The sequence below is a fragment of the Prionailurus bengalensis genome, chromosome B3 (assembly GCF_016509475.1).
Source record: "Prionailurus bengalensis isolate Pbe53 chromosome B3, Fcat_Pben_1.1_paternal_pri, whole genome shotgun sequence".
Classification (NCBI taxonomy): domain Eukaryota; kingdom Metazoa; phylum Chordata; class Mammalia; order Carnivora; family Felidae; genus Prionailurus; species Prionailurus bengalensis.
The window spans coordinates 111026353-111050963 of record NC_057355.1 but is presented as its reverse complement, the minus strand read 5'-3'; the positions used below and the strand labels follow the sequence as shown (position 1 = coordinate 111050963).

The 24611-nt window shown below is 39.3% G+C and overlaps 1 protein-coding gene across 10 annotated transcripts in view; it reads right to left on the bottom strand.

The window, feature by feature from the left end:
- Window positions 1-24611, bottom strand: part of SYNE2 (spectrin repeat containing nuclear envelope protein 2) — a 345486-nt gene that overhangs the window by 160886 nt on the left and 159989 nt on the right. For all 10 annotated transcript variants that reach the window (XM_043556321.1, XM_043556324.1, XM_043556329.1 and 7 more), the window contains exons 35-45: window positions 23398-23499; window positions 21346-21546; window positions 20832-21003; window positions 20132-20244; window positions 18139-18341; window positions 17102-17221; window positions 16713-17004; window positions 15381-15532; window positions 13500-13809; window positions 11815-11979; window positions 8548-8889 (exon numbers count right to left, since the gene is read on the bottom strand). In XM_043556321.1, the coding sequence (XP_043412256.1) occupies window positions 8548-8889; window positions 11815-11979; window positions 13500-13809; window positions 15381-15532; window positions 16713-17004; window positions 17102-17221; window positions 18139-18341; window positions 20132-20244; window positions 20832-21003; window positions 21346-21546; window positions 23398-23499 (2172 nt within the window). The remainder of the gene's footprint in view (window positions 1-8547; window positions 8890-11814; window positions 11980-13499; window positions 13810-15380; window positions 15533-16712; window positions 17005-17101; window positions 17222-18138; window positions 18342-20131; window positions 20245-20831; window positions 21004-21345; window positions 21547-23397; window positions 23500-24611) is intronic.

Here is a 24611-nt window from a genome sequence, read left to right as displayed (position 1 = left end):
TTTCAGGTTACTTTATAAATGAAGCACCATTTGATTGCGCCGTATACTTTCACGTCAGTAAGGTCTGCATTAGTAAGTCTGTGAAGAGAATGTGTCCACATCCCCAAACAAGGTAGAAATTGTTATTGTAAAAGTACCGCCTAGATAGCAATGTAAAATGTTAAGCGAAAGGGAAACTGGGTAAGAGATTACGAAACCTTTCTGTACCCTCTCTGCAACATTTCCATCAACGTAAGACGGTTGGAAAGTTAAAAGATTATTTAAATAAAACAGATGCTTTATGTGTCCGGAGCTTCACCAAAACTAACTGGTAAGAAAATTCAGCTGACCAGGGTGACTGGTTTTGATTAGTTGGCACTTAGCACCAGTTACTTCTTTCAAGAGGCTAACAAATGATTACAATGATTTCGAAAACTTCCTCCATTCCCAACAATTTATTCATGCAAACTATAGTTAAAAACCTACAGGGAAGACAGCATCTCAGGAGGAAAGATTCAGGAAGGCTACGAGAGGGAAAGAGAAAGGTGCCACACCACAGGTTGCATCAGCCCATGGGCACTCCTTGCCGTGAGCCACAACCACGGGAGGTGGACGCCTGCCTCCCACCTGTTACTCCCACAAGTCCACCCAGAACAAGAGCGTCTGAGGTAAAGGCTGAGATATTAGACCCTAGGAAAACTTCACGTATTATTAACCATCTACTAAGAATTCAGAGCTCTTGGTCTGTCTTACCTCATAAACCAGTGAGTTGAGGACTAGCAACAATCAGCCATTTGTAATCTATCTTTGGTGGCCAGAGAGAGCATTCTGAAAAACCTGAAATCACCCCTAAACCATTTGTCTACGAACCCCAAAAGCCATGTTTCGACCTTGGCAGAATATCCAACGGAATCCCTCAAATGAACGTTTCAAATTTAAAAGGTAACATTCTCTGGCTCATGCCCAGAGAGGTTGGAACACAGACTCAAGGTCCTGATTGGCTCATGGGAAGATTCTTTTGGAATCAGTCATCTCTGCTCATCACCCTTTACTGTATTTTATTTTGATTTGGCAGGCTCACTTGAACAACTTTCTTTTAAATAGAAGATATTTCAAACATAGTTAGAAGAACAAAATATGACCTACAGTCATTAATCGTGATACAGATATAAGTAATGGAATCTTCCATACCACAAATACAATCAAATATAATTGAAAGCCCAGTCCTCATCCTTCTTTCATCTCTTCCTTCCCAGAGATAACCACTATTTTGAAATATACACATACATTTTCAAAAGTATGTATTTATTTAAGTCATCTCTCTGTCCAACATGGGGCTCTAACTCATGACCCTGAGATGGACAGTCACGTGCTCTATGAACGGAGCCAACCAGGCATCCACACACACACATTTTAACACTTTTATTATATATGTCATTCATACAGTATTGCCTTATGTATTTTAATTCTTATAAAACTGGAATTATGTATTATCATTTTATGGCTTTTCCATTCAACAGTATGCTTGGGGATGTATTCATGGTGACAGAGAAAAATCTAATACAGTCATTTTACCTTTTATACTGTTCTACTGTCTGCATGAACATGACTTATTCATCTGTCAGGCTACTGTGAACATAATATTGTTTCCGGTTTTTCTTATTACAGATATATTGCTGTGACACACACTTTCTTGTCAGTCTTCTTGCACATTTGTGTGACTTTCTTTGGGATGTTTTCCTGGGACTAAAGTTACTCCTTTTAAGTAATGGATAGCTACTGATTTGTTCTCCAAACTGAATTACAGTTTTGATTCCCACCAGCATGGTAAAAGAATTTGTATTTTCCCTAATCCTCTCTGATATTTGATGCTAACAGACTTTAATTTCTGCCAATATAATGCATGTGAAATTGATATCATTATTGTTTTAATGGATTTCTCTGATGGCTAATAAGACAGAGCTACTCTAGGGGCGCCTGGGTGGCACAGTCGGTTAAGCGTCCGACTTCAGCTCAGGTCACGATCTCGCGGTCCGTGAGTTCGAGCCCCGCCGCAGGCTCTGGGCTGATGGCTCAGAACCTGGAGCCTGTTTCCGATTCTGTGTCTCCCTCTTTCTCTGCCCCTCCCCCATTCATGCTCTGTCTCTCTCTGTCCCAAAAATAAATAAACGTTTAAAAAAAAAAAAAACATTTTAAAGACAGAGCTACTCTCTGGGCACCCCAGTGGTTCAGTCGGTCGAGTGTCCAACCAACTGGAGTTTGAGCCCCGCATTCGTTCTGTGCGGACAGCTCAGATCCTGCTTCGGACCCTCTGTCTCCCTCTCTCTCTGCTCCTCCCCTACTTGCTCACTCTCTCTCTCCAAACTAAATATAAATATACATTTAAAAAAAAAAGACTGATCTACTCTCCTAGAGGAAAACGTGAGCAGTAAGCTCTTTGCAATGAGCCTTAGCAATATTTTATTGGATTAGTCTTCTGAGGCAAAGGCAAAAACACTAAAATAAACAAATGGGACTACATCAAACTAAAAGGTTTTGCACAGGGGCACCTGAGTGGCTCAGTCAGTTGAGCGTCCGACTTCGGCTCAGGTCATGATCTCACGGTTTGTGCGAGTTCGAGTCCCACGTCAGACGCTGTGCTGGCAGCTCAGAGCCTGGAGCCTGCTTCAGAGTCTGTGTCTCCTCCTCTCTCTGCCCCTCCCCTGCTCATGCTCTGTCTCTCTCTGTCTCTCAATAATAAATAAAAATGAACAAAATAATAATAAAATAAAATAAAATAATTAAAAAAAAATAAAAGGCTTTGGCACAGCAAATGAAACCATCGACAAAGCAAAAAGGTAACCTACTGAAAGGAAGAAGATATTTGCAAGTCGTACACTCGTTAATGGGTTAACAGCCAAAATATACAAAGAATTTATACAATTTATTAAAAAAAAAAATCTGATTAAAAAAATGGGCAGAGAACATGAACACACATTTTTGTCCAAAGAAGACATCCAGAAGGCCAACAGGCACATGAAGGATGCTCAACGTCACTTACCGCCAGGGAAATGCAAATCAAAACCACAATGAGATACCACCTCACACCTGTCAGACCGGCTATTACTAAAAAGGCAAAACATTACAAGTGTTGGTGAGAACGTGGAGAAAAGGGAACCCTCAAAAGCTACTGAGAGGAATGTAAGTTGGTTCAGTCACTATGGAAAACATTATGAAGATTCTTCAAAAAATTTAAAGTAAATGTATCATATGTTCCAGCGATCCCACTTCTGGGTATTTATCTGAAGAGAACAAAAACACAAATTTGAAGAGCTATGTGTAGCCCTAGGCTCGCTACAGCATACTTTACAACAGCCAAGATGTGGGAGCTGCTTAAGTGTCCCTCAGCAGATATATGGATAAAGAAAGCGTAGTGTACCTATGTAAGGAGTATCGCTCAGTCATAAAGAAGAATAAAATCTTTATAAAAGCTTCCTAAAGATAAGCATCCATCATCACCACTAGAGACAAAATGAAAGGCATATCAACACAGTCTCAGGGGCTGCCTCCTTCTGTTAGCATGATGTCCACGATGTTAACATGACCCGTAAGGCACTTGTGACTCGGCCAGCCTCGCCTACCTTTCAGGCCTCACCTGTGTCGCTCTCCTCTTTCCTCCACCCTCTCGTTCATCCTTTCTAACTCCTCACGCTCTCTCTCCCGTCACAAGAGGAAATTCTACTTCTTCTTTCAAAAATGCTCCCAACATCCAGCCCTGAGCTCTGTTAATTCCAAGCCACCCTTCGGGTCTCAGTTCAAATGTTGTTTCCTTACGGAAGCTCTGACTACAGTTCGTGTCAGAATCCTTTATTATAGACGATCATGGAAATGGGTTCCTCCATTTAGTTCCTGTAATTAGGCTCTCATTAGTTACTTGATTGATGTGTGTCTCCTCCTCTAGACTAGAAGCTCAATGAGAAGAGAGACTACGTCTATTTTTGTTCACCTCTGAACCCTCACTGTCTGCTCAATAAATTTTGAGTGGACGTAGAGACGAATTAATATTAGACAAAAAATAAGAGAGTTTTGTTTAGTCTTTGCTTGTTAAGATGAATCATCTGTGGATTATAAAGCAGATTACAAAGAAATTGAGGATCTGCTGATCTAGGTCTGCCAATCTAGCTGTCGTTGATCTGATATCTGCTAGGAATGACAGAAACAGGATTTGGTGGGTTTACCGAGAGTAGAGAAAGTTCAAAATAGGCACAAGAACACAGTAAGGGGTCCACTGAGGTCAGATAGCACATTAGCATATTAGACCTCAATTAACAACCCACATAACACAGTCAATAAAATGGTGGGGTAAGCCACGAAGCATCAGGCTGTGTAGAGGACAGCTGTGTTCTAGTCCCAGCGCTGCCAGAAAACGAATTTGGCCAATTAACATCTCTCACTTCCCTCACCTGAAACACAAGAGTTAGGCTAGAGAGTTTCTAAGGTCCCTCAGCCTAAGATTTCAGGACTTCAGAAAATGCTCTCAAACACATGCTGCTCAGAGATGTCAACACCATGTACCCTATGTAGGTCACTTGGTGTCCCGTAAGGGAACAAATCTTAGGTTATAAAAAATACCTCTAGAGTAAGAAGCAAGATTTACATACGGGCCAAAAAGAGGCAAAGTAATACGCTTTGAAGACAGAGCTGGCGTATAGCCCAACTATGTGTTCCATTTCAAAATTTTTTTTTACTGTGTTATCAGGATAAACAATACCCCAAATAGACATCATTTACCCCAGGATTGAAAACTGTTTATCCAGTGAGTGGTCTTCCTTCTCACTCTAGTACGGACTCCACTGTATTTCTGGGGGCTCACCCACAGCGGGATACCTTTGTCTGTATCTGTGACCATCTACTTTCCAGAATTTCTCTGGATGCTTCTTAAACACTGAAATTATAAATGCTCAGAAATTTTTGAAAAGAACAAAAAAACCAACTCAGACATACTGACAATTATACCTAATGACAAGGAATTTAAAGAAGTAATTATAGACAAAAAGTTTTTTGAGGGAGCAATTATGTCATGCAGGTTGACATGTGGAAGGGAGAGGGGTAGGGAAGAACACTTAATACCAGTTAATATGTAATGTTGCTTTATGAGTTTTTAGAATAATAACAAACCCAGAATGTATTACTTTCCTGTTTTTCCTCTTTATCATTTCCCTTTATGGACATCTAAAATCTTAAAAGATTAGTCAGTCTTCACTTTTTATCATACCCTAATTTGTTACTTTACTTCACTTACATGGGGGGGGGGAGATGGAAGGCAGGTTTGCCTTTTCATATTCAAAAACTCTTAGAAATTCATCTCTATAAAAATATCCAGTAAGATATTTGATCATAAGCACCCCTACCCTTCAGTCTGTATAATTTCTCTTGCCTCCAGCTTTGCCTTAATATTTTAACTTTTTTTCAATGTTTATTTTTGAGAGAGAGACAGAGCGCGAGTGGGGGAGGCACAGAGAGAGAGGGAGACACAGAATCTGAAGCAGGCTCCAGGCTCTGAGCTGTCAGCACAGAGCCCAATATGGGGCTCGAACTCACAACCTTTGAAATCATGACCTGAGCCGAAGTCAGACGCTTAACTGACTGAGCCACTCAGGCGCCCCAATTAATATTTTTAGATATTAAAGAAAAAGTCAGCCAAAGGTCCAGATCTAAGTTATCCTCTAAATTTCACCTAAAATGAAATTCTTAGCAATGCATGCGGTAATGGCAATTTTTGAAAAGTGCAATCATGCTTTCAACAAAACTCTAAGATCACATGAAATTTACTAAAGAAAAAAGTAGAAGAAAATAAAAACTTCCTAAAAATTCTTCTGGAGACGATTTTAAATAATCTCATAAAAGCCCTTCCAAATTCCAAAAAGGCACGTGAAGTGAGCATTAATTAGATATTTAATTAGTGTTATATTTTAAGCTGTGACAACTGTATGCCCATATTCTAGCAGAATGACTAGTACAAAAGAGGCCTCAATGGATGTTTTTAATGAATTAAGTGCTTGTTTTCACTACCATAAGAGTTTCTGATTAATTACATTTATAATTCAGTCAATTGTGCTTTTATGTGCTCTATGCACTCAGTATATAGAGATTCCTGCTTAAGTAATTTACCCTCATCGTATATGTGTCTATACATGTTTTGATCACTTTTACTAGCTGTTCAACGTTAAAATTGTTCTGGGTCTTACATGGTCTAATGTTACACAGAAAAAAGTAAATACAGCCAGTACTTAGAGTGGAGAAAATAAGAAGCACACATTCAGAGGGGGGGAAAAAAAAAAAAAAGATTCATGTTACAAAAGAGTAAAAAGTAATCATGATAAAATACTACTAGAGAATTAAAACCAGTTTCCTCTATCCTAGACCTGTGAAAATTATTTGAAAACTTAAGTACCTCTATAATGGTTTTAACTTTAAAAATAGCTTATCTTGGGGAGCGTGGGTGACTCAGTCAGGTAAGCGTCTGACTTCAGCTCAGGTCATGACCTCGTGGTTTGCAAGTTCGAGTCCCGCATGGGGCTCTCTGCTGTCGGCACAGAGCCCTCTTTGGATCTTCGGTCCTCTCTGCCCCTCCCTCACTTGCTCATGTGCGCACACTCTCTCTCTCCCTCTCTGTCTCTCTCTCTTTCAAAAATAAATAAACATTAAAAAAATAGCTTATTTCCTCCTTCACAAACACATGAATCTTCTGACCATATGCAAGACATCACAAATTAAATAAAAATTTATATTAGAATATATTTGTCTTACATGATTCAATGGAAAAAAAATCTTAATGAAGCATCATAAATTATAAATAACTCATCATTCAAGATTAAGTAAAAGCTTAATAAATTATAAAAGTTCTGATTATTGGATTATGATCTTTAGTTTTCAATACTCTACTGAATTTTGGGTGCTCACAGCCAAAATGGGTCTGAGAAGCTAATTTTAAAAGTTATTAAGCAATTCCCTTTAGCAACATCATGCATTAGGATAGAAAACACTCAGCTATATATATTTTTTTACTTATCTACTGCTCTTTAAATACTGTTAAGAGGGGCGCCTGGGTGGCGCAGTCAGTTAAGCGTCCGACTTCAGCCAGGTCACGATCTCGCGGTCCGGGAGTTCGAGCCCCGCGTCAGGCTCTGGGCTGATGGCTCAGAGCCTGGAGCCTGTTTCCGATTCTGTGTCTTCCTCTCTCTCTGCCCCTCCCCCGTTCATGCTCTGTCTCTCTCTGTCCCAAAAATAAATCAACGTTGAAAAAAAAATATTTATAAATACTGCTAAGAAAGTTTCTTTTATACATACAACTCAAGAGTCGCATGCACGGGCCCTTCATTCTTTAAGACATTTTCCTTAACCGTGTCTGACACAACAAGTGGGATTTAGTAAGTCCTCCTCATGGCCAGAGAGATGCTCTATTGGCATTTAACCTTGTTTTACACCATTTCTAGAGATTGCTCTCTGGTTCCTATAATTTTCTATGCATTTCTGTTTTAAGAAGACAACAGAAGGGGCGCCTGGGTGGCTCTGTTGGTTAATAGTCCGACTTTGGCTCAGGTCGTGACCTCACAGCTCGTGAGTTCGAGCCCTGCGTTGGGCTCTGTGCTGACCGCTTACAGCCTGGAGCCTGCTTCAGATTCTATGTCTCCCTTTCTCTCTGCCCTCTCCCCCATTCACTCTCTGTCTTTGGTCTCTCAAAAATAAATAAACGTTAAAAAAAAAAATTTAAGAAGACAACAGAAGCATACGCTCTCTTCATCGCTGTTGATCGCGTACTCCATAAAAAGCTGATGAGGACTCAAGCCTGAATGGTCTGATCTTTGCTATGGTCCCACTGGACCCTGGATTGTGAGAGGCTGCCTAACAGGAAGACGCTTTCAAATACAGTATCCTGGATGGTTCTTTGTGCCTCTTCCATTTCAATCTCTAACCTATGAGAAAGAACTTTAAGAGCCACAGGAAAATGTACCCATTTGGTTTAGAAAGAAAACAAAACAACATTCTTCTTTCTTCTCCCCCGGGGAAATTAGGAGGCTGAATGTTGATGTTCTCACACCAAACGATCTGACAACATTTAAAAATGCATTTGCAGTAGAGGGTTAACATGAGAAGAAAAAGAAAGGAACCTATCCTTTCAAACAGTCTCTGATTTCATTATAAAATCAACCAAAAAAAAAAAAAAAATGGGGCTCTTGGATTTTTTTTTTCCCTCAGAAAATGGGTAGAACACATTTTCTTTTCTTTTGCCTTTTCTAATTTGCCTTTGTGCTCTTGACCCAAGAAACGGTATCTGATTACATATCAGAGAGAATAATCAACCCAAGTTGATGACTGACATTTTAACAGACTAAACAGTAATATTGCACCACCGAAATCCTGAACAGTTTTCTAAGGGCTCTTTTTACAAGTGGGCATCATAAATAGCCAGCACATTGAGGGTTTAATTATGAAATCAGAAGGCTTGATTCACTACCCTCTTTTCAGAGCCCAACACCTCTTCTTTCTCAGACGCGATGTCTTAGAGAGGCAATCACAAGCCCTTACCTTGTTTATTTCCCAATCTTGCTCCAATTTTTCCAGTACAGCTGAGTCCTGAGTGGACTCCTGCACATCACAAGTGACCTCCTCCTCTCTGCCTGGCAGACTAAACTTTTCTTTCTGTTCTGTTGAGCGTTTTGATTGGAGAATGCTATGAAGACAATTTTCTGTCTCCTGCTTAGCAGATTCAAGTCGGTTTTCCAAATCCTTTTGTTTACACTTAAGTGATTTTATATCATCTTTAATAATCTTCTGTCCCACTGAAGATGTATTTTTCTTGATGGATTTTGCTAAAGCTAAAATCTTCTCCAATGTGCCATCTTGTAAACTGAGTCTATTCTCTAGTTCCTGTAAGTGGAGAAAAGATGATCACATAAAGTATTTCCATTGTCACAAGAGTTCATTGACTTTTGGAAATCACAGAGTATTCTTCTCCAGCAGTGGAAAGTATAATAAATTTACCAATTCATATCACAAAGAAAAAACTTTGGGCAAGATTTAAACCACTGTAGCATCCCAGATCAAAACCTCCAACAGACTGTATAAGATACTAAAAGTCTATAAGAAGTAACAAAGAAAATTTCATAACACAGTTCCCGGAACGTTGGAGGCAGTCAACATATATTTGTTAAGTATGTATTTTGTTCAAGATACAGCCTTTTTACACAAAATACTAAATAATAAGGGCTTACTTTGTGCAAAGCATTGAAAAAAATAGAAGAATCATTTAGAATGTGCCCACATGAATCTAGTGTTAATATTTAAAATTCAGAGCAAAACTTTAATCAGTCTATCCAATGCAATATCTTAAATATAGCAGGAACCCAAATAATATTTACTAAATGCATGAACAAATCAGGCTAATTTGAGAACTCAAGACTCAAATGGAATTTGAGGTACTATAGCAGTTACTGATGTTACTTCTGAAATAGAGTTAAGACTTAAAGTTGCTAAGTGAACTAGATAGTATTTATTAGTCACTATCCTAATAGACTACACAGTATTCACTCATTCATTCATTTATTCATTCATTCATTCAACCAGCAGCAAATATTATCATGGTAGGCTTTTTAAAAATTGTCCTTTATGTTTTAAGTAATGTCCACACCCAATGTGGGGCTCGAACTCACAACCCCGAGATCAAGAGTTGCACCCTCTAACAAACAAGCCAGCCAGGCGCCCCTATCATGATAGGTTTTGAAGTTGCATAGATGAGTAAAATTCAGTCCCATCAGGTTCCTATAATCTAGTGAGAGACACAGAAGTAAACAGACAATTGTATTAGAATGTGAAAAGATCTACGCTAACAAATACACACAGGTCCAGACTGCATTTTAGAAAGATCTGGCGCGGCCAAGGGGATGTTGCAATAGAGAGAGTGACAAGTGCAGGCAGAGAGCCCACTCACAAGTCAAATGCAGGGGTCTGTTTGCTAAGGGTCTGCCCCAAGGAGGCAATAACGGGGGTCTTGGGGAAGTAACAAACTGTAAAGATATTCCAGAGATGAAAGAGACAACATTTGGTGTCTGACTAGATTGAGGGATCTGGGAAAGCGTGGATAGCCAGGATTCTGACTTGAACCTTGGAGAGATGGGAGAAATATTCAGTCAGAGAATACGGAAGAAAAAGCAGGCCTATTGGTTGGGAGCTGGGAGACGGAGAACGGGAAGTTGCTGCGTTATTTTCCAGACCTGCTGAACCACAGATAACTGCACAATATCCCAGTGGAGTTTGTCCACTGGGGTCAGAAGACCTGAATTGCAGCCCCTACTCTGTCATTTAACCTGATGACCCTGGAAGTCCCTCATCTCTCCAGAACCCAGCTTATCTAGTGTAAAGTGTGGGGTCTGAACTTGATGGCCTCTGAGATTCCTTCTGTCTATATCAGAGGTTCTATGTTAATTTTGTAGCAGGAGCCTGAGCTGGGCTCATGTCTGACACTTTCCTCGGTATCCGTGGAACCCAGACAGTGCCTTGGATATGACTGAGCCCTGAATATTGTCAAATGATCACTGTTAGAAAGGAAAGCAGCCCTGTCACACTATCAGGCCATGGAGGAGAAGGCTTGTGTGATTCCCAGATCCCTAAAAGAAAGAGATGAGGAATTCCCACACTCAGGCCACCAGCGCTGCTCTGAGACTCACCCCATGAAATCTCCAGTTAAGGAGCTGTTAAAGAAAGAGCCGCTTTACTTTGTTTTCTTCTAGAAGTCACCTTGCAGCCCTGCTTGTTGGCAAAGCAGAGAGTGAGAATCCAAGGAACATGTTTTGAGGACGTGGGTAAAGCACGTGTGATCCTCACTGTATGAGGCTAGGTGCTGTTGGACTTTGGGAAGGGATTTTGGAAGCCTTACATCTGGAGACTGCTCTAACTTACAGCGTGAGTATACAGGTTAATAAGGCACAAATTCTGTAACTCCCATCTGCCCCTGATAAAGAATGCGAAACTGGGGCGCCTGGGTGTCTCAGTCGGTTGAGTGGCCGACTTTGGCTCAGGCCATGATCTCGAGGTCCGTGAGTTCAAGCCCCACATCGGGCTCTGTGCTGACAGCTCAGAGCCTGGAGCCTGTTTCAGATTCTGTGTCTCCCTCTCTCTGACCCTCCCCCATTCATGCTCTGTCTCTCTCTGTCTCAAAAATGAATAAACGTTAAAAAAAAATTAAAAAAAAAAAAAAAAAGAATGCGAAACTGAGGCATTTCCCTCCTGGTCTTGCTGCATACTACGCATCCTTTGACTAGTCAGTATCTGCTGGGGTCACATGCGGGCTCTAAAACAAAAATCTCCAGGAGGTACAGACTGGTCACTGGTGGAACTGTCTCTGAGGCTCCAGAGTGCAGGGAAATGTTTAAGTCAAATTATAAATGGATTTGGTCACTAAAGAAGAACTTCCTGGGGGCGCCTGGGTGGCTCAGTCAATTGAGCATCCGACTTCGGCTTAAGTCATAATCTCGCAACTTGTGACTTCGAGCCCCGCATTGGGCTCTGTGCTGATGGCTCGGAGCCTGGAGCCTGCTTCGGATTCTGTGTCTCCTTCTCTCTCTGCCCCTCCCCCCGCTTGTGCTCTGTCTTTCTCTATCAAAAATAAATAAAATATTAAAAAAAAAAAAAAAAAAAGAAGAACATCCCCATTTTCTATGACTGGCCAGAACTTTAATTAATTACTTTTAATTATCTGAATAACAACTGGATTTCTGACCAAAGACACTGATTTGTTCATCGTAATTAATATTGATTTTGTTTTCATGTCCATCGTGTCTGGACACTGTTTAATACCTGCAGTTTCTGCAGTTTTTCCTCAGTTGCTATTTGATCCAAAGGCTTATCAGAAAAACTGGCAAGTTCCTTGGAGAGATTGTCCAACGTAGTATTCAGGTCTGCGACGCAAACCTGGTACGAGTGGTGTTCTTGAACGTGACCTTCCAATTTTTGCACGGAATCCTAAAAATAAAACCAATGACAATTCACCAATTATGTCTCTGAATTTCCTCCCTCAGAAAATAATTAAATTGTTCATACACACTTGCTTTATGAACTTTCATCTGGAAAAAGGAATAGGGCCATATAAATTGTCCAGAGTTCTTAAGTAAAGTTTTAGTATTTGAGATATTTCCATGTAAAATCTCCTCCTCCCCACCCCCCACAAATGGCTTATTGAAATCACATGCTTCTTGGCCTTCATTTCATTCCTAAGGACAATTTACTTCTCAAGAGGTTTACAAAATGTAAAGGCTTCAAATTATATCATCAAATCACAAACATCCATAATAAAGCAGCTCCCTTAATTATCCTTCTTAGTAAAATCAAATACCCACAGTTGTAAATGAGACTATATGAGATCAGCCTAACCTCAGATTCCTTTCCTAAGAATTCAAGTCCAACATTGTGTCTTAGGAAAAAGTAATCCTAACTCGAGAACAAACCCATCTTCAGGTCTGCTTCCTGGAATAAGAAAATAAGGTGGCCACACCTCATCAGAAAAGTAGCAATTATTAAACGAAATAATTTATAGCCAAGTAGGTATCTCTTTACCCCTGCACATGTCCTGCAATCTGTATAAGCAAGACTTCTTACCCACATTATCCTTATATTGATCTAACTTCCCATATGCAAAGAATTACAGACAATTCTCTTATAAGAATACATTCCCTTGTGACAAGCTGACATTTATCTCTTAACTCTTTTACTGCAGACCACTCAAGGGAGGGAAACTGATAAGGTTTATACAGAATAATGAATATGTAGCTGACCTTAAACAACATGAATTTGAACTATATGGATCCACTTATCACAGAGCTTGTACAGTACTGTAAATGTATTTCCTCTTATGATTTTCTTAATAACATCTTCTTTTCCCTAACTTACTATATTATAAGTAATATATGTTTTAGGTAATATATAATATATATGTCATATATTAATATAGATATATAATACATATACAAAATATGTGTTAATCAACTGCTTATGTTATGTAAGGCTTCCTGTCAACAGTAGGCTATTAGCAGTTAAGTCTGGCAGGAGTAAAAAGTTATATGCAAATATTCAACTGTGGGGGGTGCTCAGCATCCCTAGCCCCCCACTTTGTTCATGGGTCACCTGTAAACTATTCCAATGAATAGATGATGGATGAATGGATGGATAGGTAGATGCATGGATAACTTTAACATCATCACCTTCAGAGAGATACTTAAATCTTAACCCTTCTGGCCCTTGAAAATAGGAACTTGGATGAGAAAAAAATACATAATAATCAAATAATGGCCACTGGATTTCTCTAGCAACACTGACTGGATTGAGCTCTCTATCCTTACAGAGTCAGTATTTGTATCTAAAAAGGATAAATTAAACATTAAAAGTTTTTGATTTACCAGAAGAACAAAAAATGGTTCCATATACAAATATGACATACTTGTGCATAATTATGACAATCATTAAAAAACTCATTTTGACCATTTCACCTGTAGTTGCTGTAGAAGACTTTCGTGTAGATGCTTTATCTCCAGCCAAGGCTCTTCACTGAAGTTGGGATTTTTAGTGCATTCTAAGAGGTAACTTCCTTGAGATTTTAACTCTTTTAGCAAGGATGTCAAATCTTGCGCTTTCTGGAGGAATTTCTTATAAATTTTTAACTGAGCTTTCTTCTCCTGCAAACCGTGTTGCAGAGCAAAGCCCACTTCTTGTTTCTTTTTCAGTTCTGTGAGCATTAATCTCAGATCCTCTTTACTTTGCAAATACTTCTCTCCTTCTAGTAGAAGCTTTTCTTGATGGCTAAGTTGTACAAAATATTTTAGAAATGACACTTAGGAAATTGGAATGCTTTTTGCATATTATAGTATAACATACATTACAATAAAAAGCATTAAAATAACACTAATATAAATTATTCCCAATGACTCTTTTGGCAATATAGCATTCTAAATAGCACTAAGGTTAGCTCAGAAACCAAATCAGAAATTATTTGCAGCATTCCTAAAAAAATAGATTTTTGTCACATAATTTGACCTGAGAACAAACACTTAATAATTTAGATTCTAAACCATTCCAGTTTTTGCAGCCGCTCTGGAAAACAGTGTGGAGGTTCCTCAAAAAATTAAAAATGGACCTACCCCATGACCCAGCAATAGCACTGCTAGGAATTTACCCAAGGGATACAGGAGTACTGATGCATAGGGGCACTTGTACCCCAATATTTATAGCAGCACTCTCAACAATAGCCAAATTATGGAAAGAGCCTAAATGTCCATCAACTGATGAATGGACAAAGAAATTGTGGTTTATATACACAATGGAGTACTACGTGCCAATGAGAAAGAATGAAATATGGCCCTTTGTAGCAACGTGGATGGGACTGGAGAGTGTTATGCTAAGTGAAATAAGCCATACAGAGAAAGACAGATACCATATGGTTTCACTCTTATGTGGATCCTGAGAAACTTAACAGAAACCCATGGGGGAGGGGAAGAAAAAAAAAGAAAAGAAAAAAAGGAGGTTAGAGTGGGTGAGAGCCAAAGCATAAGAGACTCTTAAAACCTGAGAACAAACTGAGGGCTGATGGGGGGTGGGAGGGAGGGCAGGGTGGGTGACAGGTATTGAAGAGGGCATCTTTTGGGATGAGCACTGGGTGTTGTATGGAAACCAATTTGACAATAAATTTCATATATTAAAAAAGTAAATAAAATAAACCATTCCAGTTTTTATTGTGCTTAAATATAGTTATGTTATCTTATATTTTTCTTGCTCATATAAGTAAAACAAATAATCATTCAGTATATTAACCAACTAACTAGTTTATGCTTAAATTTAGTTTTGATCTGCTTGTCTTCCTAGAAAAGATCTAAAATTCACATCTCCACTAAAGAGTAAACATATTATTTAACATGTGATATGAATTAAGAATTTTCATCAGAATTACATCCACTGAATTCGGACATTTATAATGTTTACACACTTAAGACTCTCTGGAATATATATATTTAAAGGCGTAATTATTCTACAGTAATACCATGCTGACTCTGAAATTGTCTGGGGGAAGGGGGTTTTGGTAAGAAGCAGAGCGTTGAAAGTAGAATGGGAGACAATGCTAATTTGTTACCGAGAGCTCCATGGGTTGATGAACCAGCCAAAGTAAACACTGTCACAGAGTTATGACAGCATGTGCCTCCTATCTGATCCCGAGAACTATTCATCTTCATTTCTGCCTCTGACATTGTGAATGCCCCTGACATTACTGCCTTTCTCTCCAACAGATATTATATCCAAACCCAGGAGGCAGACAAAACATACTTGTTATGGCTTCACCGGGCAATGAAAAGGCGTGAAAGTGAAGGCATGTCCTTTACCTTAGATACGTGTTGGCTAAATGGAGTGTGTTGTCCCACTGGTTCTTGATATCAGTAAGGGTCTTTGGAGCCAATGGAGCCTTGCTGCTCTCAGCCTGACTCATGATGGTCTGTATTTTAGCGTCCCCTTCAGGCTTTAGTAAAATGATTTCCTGAAGTAAAGAAAGATCTTAGAATCTCATTTGCATTACTTAGAGGAAGTACATATGATACCTTTTTATTTATAAACATTCTATTTAGATTCCAATTGCAGAGTAGATTTCAGAAATACCTTTTCATTTTTTACGTTGCCCAAAAGATAATGATACCTCCTTACATTATACAGAATTGGTTCTCCCTAAGTATTTGTCAGATTGCCCTTGCTGCATTCCTGCTCTCCTCTTGATTTTCAACTGCCTTCAAATAAGTTATATGCCCAAAAGACCCTGGAAAATCCTTCTTTCTATCCACTGAATTATTTAAGGAAACAACCTGAACAAGACATTTTTATACACCCAAAATGAGACTTAGGGCTTCCCACAGGAAAAGGCAGTGCCCCCTGTCAACTCTTGTCTCTCCACTACAACATAATTCATTCCCATTCCCTGGTCTTCTCTTTCCCTCCTTTGCTCTAACAATCATGTTCCTCCCTTCTTGGAAATACTACTCCAGATTCACCTCCCCTGGAAAATCTTTCACGTACAATCCCAAATGATTCCAATTACTTCAGTAAGCCTTACCGACTCTTACAGCTCACTATTCAGAACCATTTCTTCCTGTAATAATGCTTCGATTGTGATTTCACAATTTCCTTCTGGGTTCCTTTTAAGCACATGGGCTTCTGTCCCCTGCATTTGTAACTACCAACGCCTATTGAATCTCTCCTTAGATAAAAAGTGGGCTTAGAGGAGCTTGGGAGTCCCTTGCCCTCTGCAACCCCCTCGGCATGTCATAACCTTTATAAACTACGCAATGTACTCGATATCTAATAACCTTTTGAGCCATACGTATTTGCTCTGAAGAAGAGTTCCTCTCCAGCCCCGCCTTGACATTGCGGATATGTGTTTGTACTGACATAAATTCTTTTTATATCCTAGCAAACTCCCACCTGCCACAGCGCCATACGTACTGCCCTTAGAAAGAGAAAATACACCTTCTCTCTTCTGTCTGCCTTAAAATAATTTTAGATCCATCACAACTCTTCTCTCTTGTAAGCTCAGTCATCTGAACGTCCTCAGCCATTCCACAGTAATCCTATTTTCCACTAAGAAACAAATCTTTGCAGTTTTCCTGTAAATCTTTTAAAAATTAGAGTTCATTCTGACCTCCGAAATTTACTTTCCACAGTTATACCTTTATTCTTTGGATTCTTTCCTCAAGCGGCATTTTGCCTTCAGATGAATTCAAAACCATAAGGGACTCTTTAATCCCTGCTATCCAATGAATTACATCATGTGCAAGATCGTTAAAGCTCTGGTCCTCTGTAGGAGGTAACTTATCCTCTTCATCAATTTCACATAATCGTCTCAAAAATGTCTGGTATCTATCAATCAAATGTGTTGATTCCATTATTATTTCTTCTTCTTCAGTAAGCCCATATTCCTTCAAAGAACTGTTCAGCTGGGCCATAGATTCAAATTGTTCCCTGAAAATTCCAAACATCATCGAAAGTTTAGAGGAGCCACAATACCATGTAAGAAACCATGTTGGCAGAAAATATATTCATACAGGATTAGCTATACCTTTTTCTAGCTACAGCTTCGCAAAATAGCTCAGTTTTCTCTCCTGGTTTTTCCAGTTCTTTCCATTTCTCTTCTTGACTGGTCAACCATGTGCTCAGATTTCTGTGGTCATCCTGGAGACTAACAGAATATTACATACGTTAGAATATAAAATAAGCAAAAAGTGTTTCTATGAAGAGAAGGTTGGCATGGATTTTGTAAACCAATCAGGCTTTTACTACATTTTTTTTTTATTCTTTGGTGAAGAATTAATTCGCAACATTAAAATCTGAACAACAGTAGCCTGTATTATAGTAGGATTCTACAGGGGCGCCTGGGTGGCTCAGTCGGTTGAGCGTCCGACTTCAGCTCAGGTCATGATCTCGTGGTCCGTGAGTTCGAGCCCCGCGTCGGGCTCTGTGCTGACAGCTCAGAGCCTGGAGCCTGTTTCAGATTCTGTGTCTCCCTCTCTCTCTGACCCTCCCCCGTTCATGCTCTGTCTCTGTCTCAAAAATAAATAAATGTTGGGGCGCCTGGGTGGCGCAGTCGGTTAAGCGTCCGACTTCAGCCAGGTCACGATCTCGCGGTCTGTGAGTTCGAGCCCCGCATCAGGCTCTGGGCTGATGGCTCAGAGCCTGGAGCCTGTTTCTGATTCTGTGTCTCCCTCTCTCTCTGCCCCTCCCCCATTCATGCTCTGTCTCTCTCTGTCCCAAAAATAAATAAATGTTGAAAAAAAAAAAAGTTAAAAAAAAAAAAAAATAAATAAATGTTAAAAAAATATATATAGGAGGATTCTATAAAGCAACAAGCTATGCAAACATATCACAAAGAACAGGAAACATTTTTTGGACTCTCCTCTGAACTACTGCCATATTAGATAATTTGAAGAATTCTCTCAACTTCTATCTTCCTAGGGTCAAACTTAGATTTGAAAACGTATATTTTATTTGTGAAATTTGTGTGTATTGTACATCCCCATGCTAGCTGTACTGATGCACAAAACGTGTAAAGAGATCATTAGAAACATATATTATTTAGCTATCACCTTTACTTCCTACCTCAGTAGCTGTTGCAAGCAGGCATTCAGCTCCTTTGTTCGTGCCTGGCAAATGGACTCCATTTTTTCTAATTCAATTTCTTGATTTATAATCCAACTGTGAAGCTCCTTAACATGTGCTTTGGGCAGATGCTTCTTCACATGACTTAGTACAGTTCCCACCTGCTGTGTTTTACTGCCTCTTCCTTCAAGAGTTAAGAAATCCTTAAGGAAGACAGAAAGTCAGTGATGCTCTACTGGCAAGCTGAAGTGTGGTCTCTACCCTCCCCCCCCCCCGCCCCCCGCCCCGTAGCACTTTTCCAAGCTGATACGTAGACATGTCACCTTTCTAACATCCTATACGAAAGAAAAGCTACGGAGATATGGCTAGCGCCAATGGCAAATGACCAAAAGATAATTTACATTAGTTGTCGAATGTGTGTCTGCATCTGACTTGCTGGATATGACATCAAGCAAAATAGTGCTTGTTCATGAAAGTCAGTAGGAGTAAGACTGGGGAAGCTGCATTTTTCCTTCCCGACTCTGCTCAGCTTCTAAATACTTGCTCCCCTCGGGTAATCAACATGTAAAACTACACAGACTATTCTCTATTTAACTCTGTCCAAATAAGAATTTTATTTCAATGTTTGTGTTTCAAGGTTTGGGCATCATTTGTTAAGGCCATGCGACGGACAAAGTTAAAGGCAACAACAACGACAAAAAAGTCAGGACTTAAACTAAAAAAGAAGAAAGGCAATTCTACCAATAAAGAACAGTATCAGCAAAGTAAAGAATCAAACAAGGAATACTTAGTGCCACTCATAAGCTTGAGAGCATGACTCATCATCAAACTACAGTACTAGACAGTCTTCAGTCAGAGAAAGACAAATATCATACGATTTCACTCATATGTGGAATTTAAGATACGAAACAGACGCACATAAAGGCAGGGAAGGAAAACTAATATAAAAACAGGGAGTTAAACCATAAGAGACTCTTAAATACAGAGAACAAACTGAAGGTTGCTGGAGGGGTGTTGTGTGGGGGGATGGGCTAAATGGGTGGTGGGCATTAAGGAGGACACTGTTGGGATGAGCACTGGGTGTTATAAGTTAAGTGATGAATCACTAAATCCTACTCCTGAAATCATTATTATACCATATGTTAATTAACTTGGATTTAAATTAAAAGAATAAAAATAAATAAATTCATACAAATAGTGCTTAAAAAACAAAAGGCTCACCCTCCCTAAAAGTACTAGACAATCTAGCCTAAAGTGATGAAGATTTAAGGTGCCATATGCATTTTAAATGCCTGCTTGCACATTACCTTTTATTCCAAGCTGCCCTCCACTACCCTCTGACCAGCTACATGAAAGTCCAAATGAGACTGTTAAAAGAAATATTACTCAGAAAAAACTTAACAGAAAGTCAAGAGACCTCTCTCAAGAAAGTAAAGAGACTTTGGGGCTCCTGGGTGGCTCAGTTGGTTAAGTGTTTGACTCTTGATTTGGGCTCATGATCTCGCGGTTTGTGAGTTTGAGCGCATCATTGGGCTTTGAGCTGACAGTGGGAAGCCTACTTGAGAGTCTGAGTCTCTCTCTCTCTCTCCCCCAACCCCAAAATAAATAAGTAAATACTAAAAAAAGAAAAAGAAAAAGAAAACCAACACTTAAAAAACAAAAGGAAAAGTAAAGGGACATCCAAGTCCACATTAGGCGAAGCCTTTGTTTTGTATGAAATATGATTTTACCAAAACCGGATTCACCAGTACACCCTGTTAAACAGCATCTTAGAACAGGTGTGAAAACAGAAATTGCTTAAGTGCCTTGCACCCTGACCCCGTAAATATGGAGTTTCAAAAATTTGGGAAAAAGTCGGTTATTTGGAAACAATATCTCTATGTAGAGAAATGAGCAAGTCAAAGTAATTATTATTTTATCTAGTTAAATACAGTTCTACGCCTCTAGTATGTTAGCTTTGATAAATTTTGATTAAAATTTACATATATCTTACAGAAAGTTTTTGCAGCTTTTCTTCCACACTCTTTTTTGTTTCTGATGATTCAAAACACTCCTTAAGGTTCATTTTAATGTTGCCAAACCAGTCATTAAAGTTCTTGCACTGATCTGTAGGAAAAAACAAAAGAAGCTATATCCATTCAAGGAAGACTTTAGACCCCGTGTTAAAGTGAGAGGCTTTGAAACTCGCTTCACATAACGTGGGTACAACAAGTCACTGTGTAAGGTGGTAATAAGTTGAAGCCCAATTTTGAGGTTAATAGATTTCTCAAAAGTAATTATGGTATATTTTCTATACCCGACCTCCTTTCCAAACACACAGTACCCCCACAGACACTCGTAGGGACAGCATGTTCACAGGCACATCGCCAGACTCACTCACCACAGTGAGCAGGTCGAATGTGAGGATGTTGGTGACCTTCCTTCATGAAATAAAGATTTGGGACTTGAAAGAAATAGATGTTATATGATAGGCGTATAGATCAGTGAGTGCTTCCCCCCAAAAGATTTATGTGAATAAATCCTAAATAAATAAGTACATAAATAAATTCTTTTCCTTAAATAGAATCTCTGCAACCATCTCTCAGTGAAGTTTAGATAAGCCTTCATGTTCGCAATATTTATTCATACTTCAAGATTCCCAGAAAAAATAGTAATGCGCTCACCATTCAATAACTCACGATTCAATAACTTACCATTCAATAACTTAGAAAAGTGATCTTGCAAAACACTTTTTTTGGTATTAAATAAATCACTGACACTTTCATATTGCTTTTTTAATTCAGAGAGTTCAGGAGTCAGACAACCTATTTGATTCTCCAGTAACATCATACTGTGCTTTTGCTGTAGGATTTGCTGTTGTATCTCCTAAATACATAAACAAACAACCATTAAGTCTCAAAATGCGTTCAATTTACACATAGTAGAATAGATCTCCATTGTTTTTGTAAAAATCTAGATGATTTTTCTGTTGAGTGGATTCACTTTATCTTAGCCGGTAAATGTATACTGCAACACAAATTAACATCAAATAATTACTGCCCTCAAAGCAATTCAACTAAATAAACACAAATTGTTTTTCTGAGGTTTCTCCCCCAACTTTCATTTTTTGAATAGTTACTACTTTTCATTAACTTCAAGAGGCCAAAGTCATCAGAAATAAGCGTGAAAATAAATCTGAACCACAGAAGAGAAGCAGCTGGGACATACCTCTAGTTTAGTGAAGATCTCTAAGCTGTCAGAAGGAGACAGGGCTTTTAACAGGGACTCAGTCATTCCGATCTGAGTCTTGGCTTGGTCGAGATCCTCCCTTAGCTCAGCTGTATGGCCACTGAGCGCAGAGCAGTTGGATTCTCCTGTTAAATGCATTTTTACATTTTCTATCTTGTTTAAAACAGAGGACTCCATGACCTGAAATCATGATATATATGAAGTCAAATTAACAAATTTATTTCACTAGATTTTAAGACAACTGCATTGCTAGAGAATGAGTTGAGACGTTGAATTAATTCCTCATTGTTCTACATCACTGATACAATTTAAATTGTTTCAAAAAGAATAACATGAAAAACTGAGATTGACATTCTGTCTTTGTTCTAAAAAACTAATCTGTGGGCTGGGTGGGGGGGCGGTGGGGACGGGGGGAATGTGCCTGGATGGCTCAGTCGGTTAAGCGTCTGACTCTTGATTTCGGCTCAGGTCATGATCTCACGGTTCAGGAGTTCAAGCCCCAAGTGGGGATATACTCTCCCTCACTCTGCCCCTCCCTCGCTTGCTCTCTCTCTCTCTCTCAAATAAATAAATGAACTTTAAAAATAAACTAATTTGAAAATCCTACCCCCCCCCAAAGCAAGTTTCATCTAGCATAACAATTGAGGTACCATCTCATGGCACTCATTTGAAAATGTATTAAAACATACAGAAAAATTGGGACGCCTGGATGACTCAGTAGGTTGAGCGTCTGACTTCGGCTCAGGTCATGATCTCACGGTTTGTAGTTCGGGTCCCATGTAGGCTCTGGGCTGACGGCTCAGAGCCTGGAACCTGCTTCCGATTCTATGTCTCCCTCTCTCTCTGCCCCTCCCCTGGTCATGCTCTGTCTCACTCTCTCTCTCTCAAAAATAAACATTAAAAAAAACAGAAAAATTAAATAACCAGCATTTACTGAGCACTTATTATGTACACAACAGCATTGTGGTAAGCACTTGATGGACAAAATTCAGGCTTTAGAATGTTAAGTAACTTGACTTGCCCAAGATCATAAAGCTAGCTGATGACAGAGCTGGGACCTCACCCAGAAAGTCTGACTCCAGAGCTCATACTCAGCCACCATGTGCTCTACCTAAATAAAAATTGTAACAAATCTCTTCACACAACAGAAAATCACACTTAAGGGGCGCCTGGGTGGCGCAGTCGGTTGAGCGTCCGACTTCAGCCAGGTCACGATCTCGCGGTCCGTGAGTTCGAGCCCCGCGTCAGGCTCTGGGCTGATGGCTCGGAGCCTGGAGCCTGCTTCCGATTCTGTGTCTCCCTCTCTCTCTGCCCCTCCCCCGTTCATGTTCTGTCTCTCTCTGTCCCAAAAATAAATTAAAAATGTTAAAAAAAAATTAAAAAAAAAAAAAGAAAAGAAAATCACACTTTGGTCCATCTCCCTGCTTCCTCCATCTAGCAATTAATAAACATAGAATCACACGAGTCATATTCTCCTTCTTATGGCCAATGGACACTCAAGAGGAAACCCTTTCCTTCAAACAGAAGCATGACAACATCTCCAGCTCCACACAAGAGGCCTGGAAATAAGTTAATAAAACAATAAAAAAATATATACTTACTCTAAACAAACATAATGAACTATGCCAAGTATTAAAAATTCAGTTGGACTTAATATAGGAATTGAATAAAGATGAACTAAATAATGATCCTAATTTTACTTTATTATTTTAAAAAAATTTTTTAATGTTTATTTGTCTTTGAGAGAGAGAGACAGAGAGACAGAGTGCAAGTGGGGGAGGGGTAGAGACAAAGGAGACACAGGATCTGAAGCAGGTTCCAGGCTCTGAGCTGTCAGCACACAGCCCAACCCAGGGCTTGAACCCACAAGCCATTAGATCATGACCTGAGCCGAAGTTGGACGCTTAACTGACTGAGCCACCCAGGCGCCCCCTAATTTTACTTTAGGTTTAAGATTTAGAATTCTGGGTTTATGGACATGAGTTACTTCAGAGTGCTTTAATTGCAACTGTTAAATAAAAATTCTCTTACCTGCAATTCAAGAGGCATTTCGCTGCTTTGAAGGAGAAACTGTATTTTAGCCACTCTTTTAGAAAACTCTGAAGATTTTTGTTCGTGGACTTGTAACTCTTCCTAAAACATAATATTAGTGGATAATACCTTTTTATCTTATACCTTATTTTCTGGTACTCATGATTATGATTATTAATATATAGAAACCGAGAGAAACTTTGGATTTCCCCAAATCCCTTGTTTTTTGAATGAGTCCTGGGAGTCACAAACCCAAGTGGCTTTATGAGTCAGGAAAATGTTATAATTGAGCAAAGCATTCCAGCTAGAAGACGACAGAGAGGGGCCAGGCTTGTGCTATATCAGAATGCAGTGCCTGCATCACATGTCATACATCTGTACACATAAACTGTGCCCGCATGTGCACGTGCACATGTGCAAGCACTACACACACACACACACACACACACACACACTATTGGCAGAATTTGGCTCACAGGCTGGTAGTTTACAGTCCTTAACTTCAAAGTTTTAAACCTGCATTTCAAGGCATTTTTAAGGAACTTGTTCATTTACACCTAGAAAATCATAATTTCTATCATCATATACACAGGAAACTCGTAAATCTCTACACTTTCTGGAAACCTTTTCCAAGTGTATAAAAGTGGATATGTGAATTTAAGAATGAATAAAATAACAAAGATTTGAGGGAAAAAAATGAGACAGGAAGCATTAGACCTGGCATATTGTAAAGGCTTCATGTGCACATACATACATTTTTCTGTTACATTGGACCACATATAATTGCCAATATTTGAATGTTTTCTGATCTACAAAGGTAGAGATTTTATATGATCCAAATGAATAATATATAAACAAACAATTAGAAAAAATTCTTCCTAGTGTTAAAATAGACAAATTCTTTCCAAATGGCAAAACCTGAGATTACTGTTTTAAAAACTAGCCTTGTTTGAAGACAGATACCATATGTTTTCACTCTTAATGTGGATCCTCAGAAACTTAACAGAAGACCATGGGGGAGGGGAAGGAAAAAAAAAAAAGGCTAGAGAAGGAGGGAGCTAAAACATAAGAGACTCCTAAAAACTGACAACAAACGGGGGGGTGGGAGGGAGGGTTGGATGGGAGGGAGGGTTGGGTGGGTGATGGGTGTTGAGGAGGGCACCTGTTGGGATGAGCACTGGGTGTTATAGGGAAACCAATTTGACAATAAATTT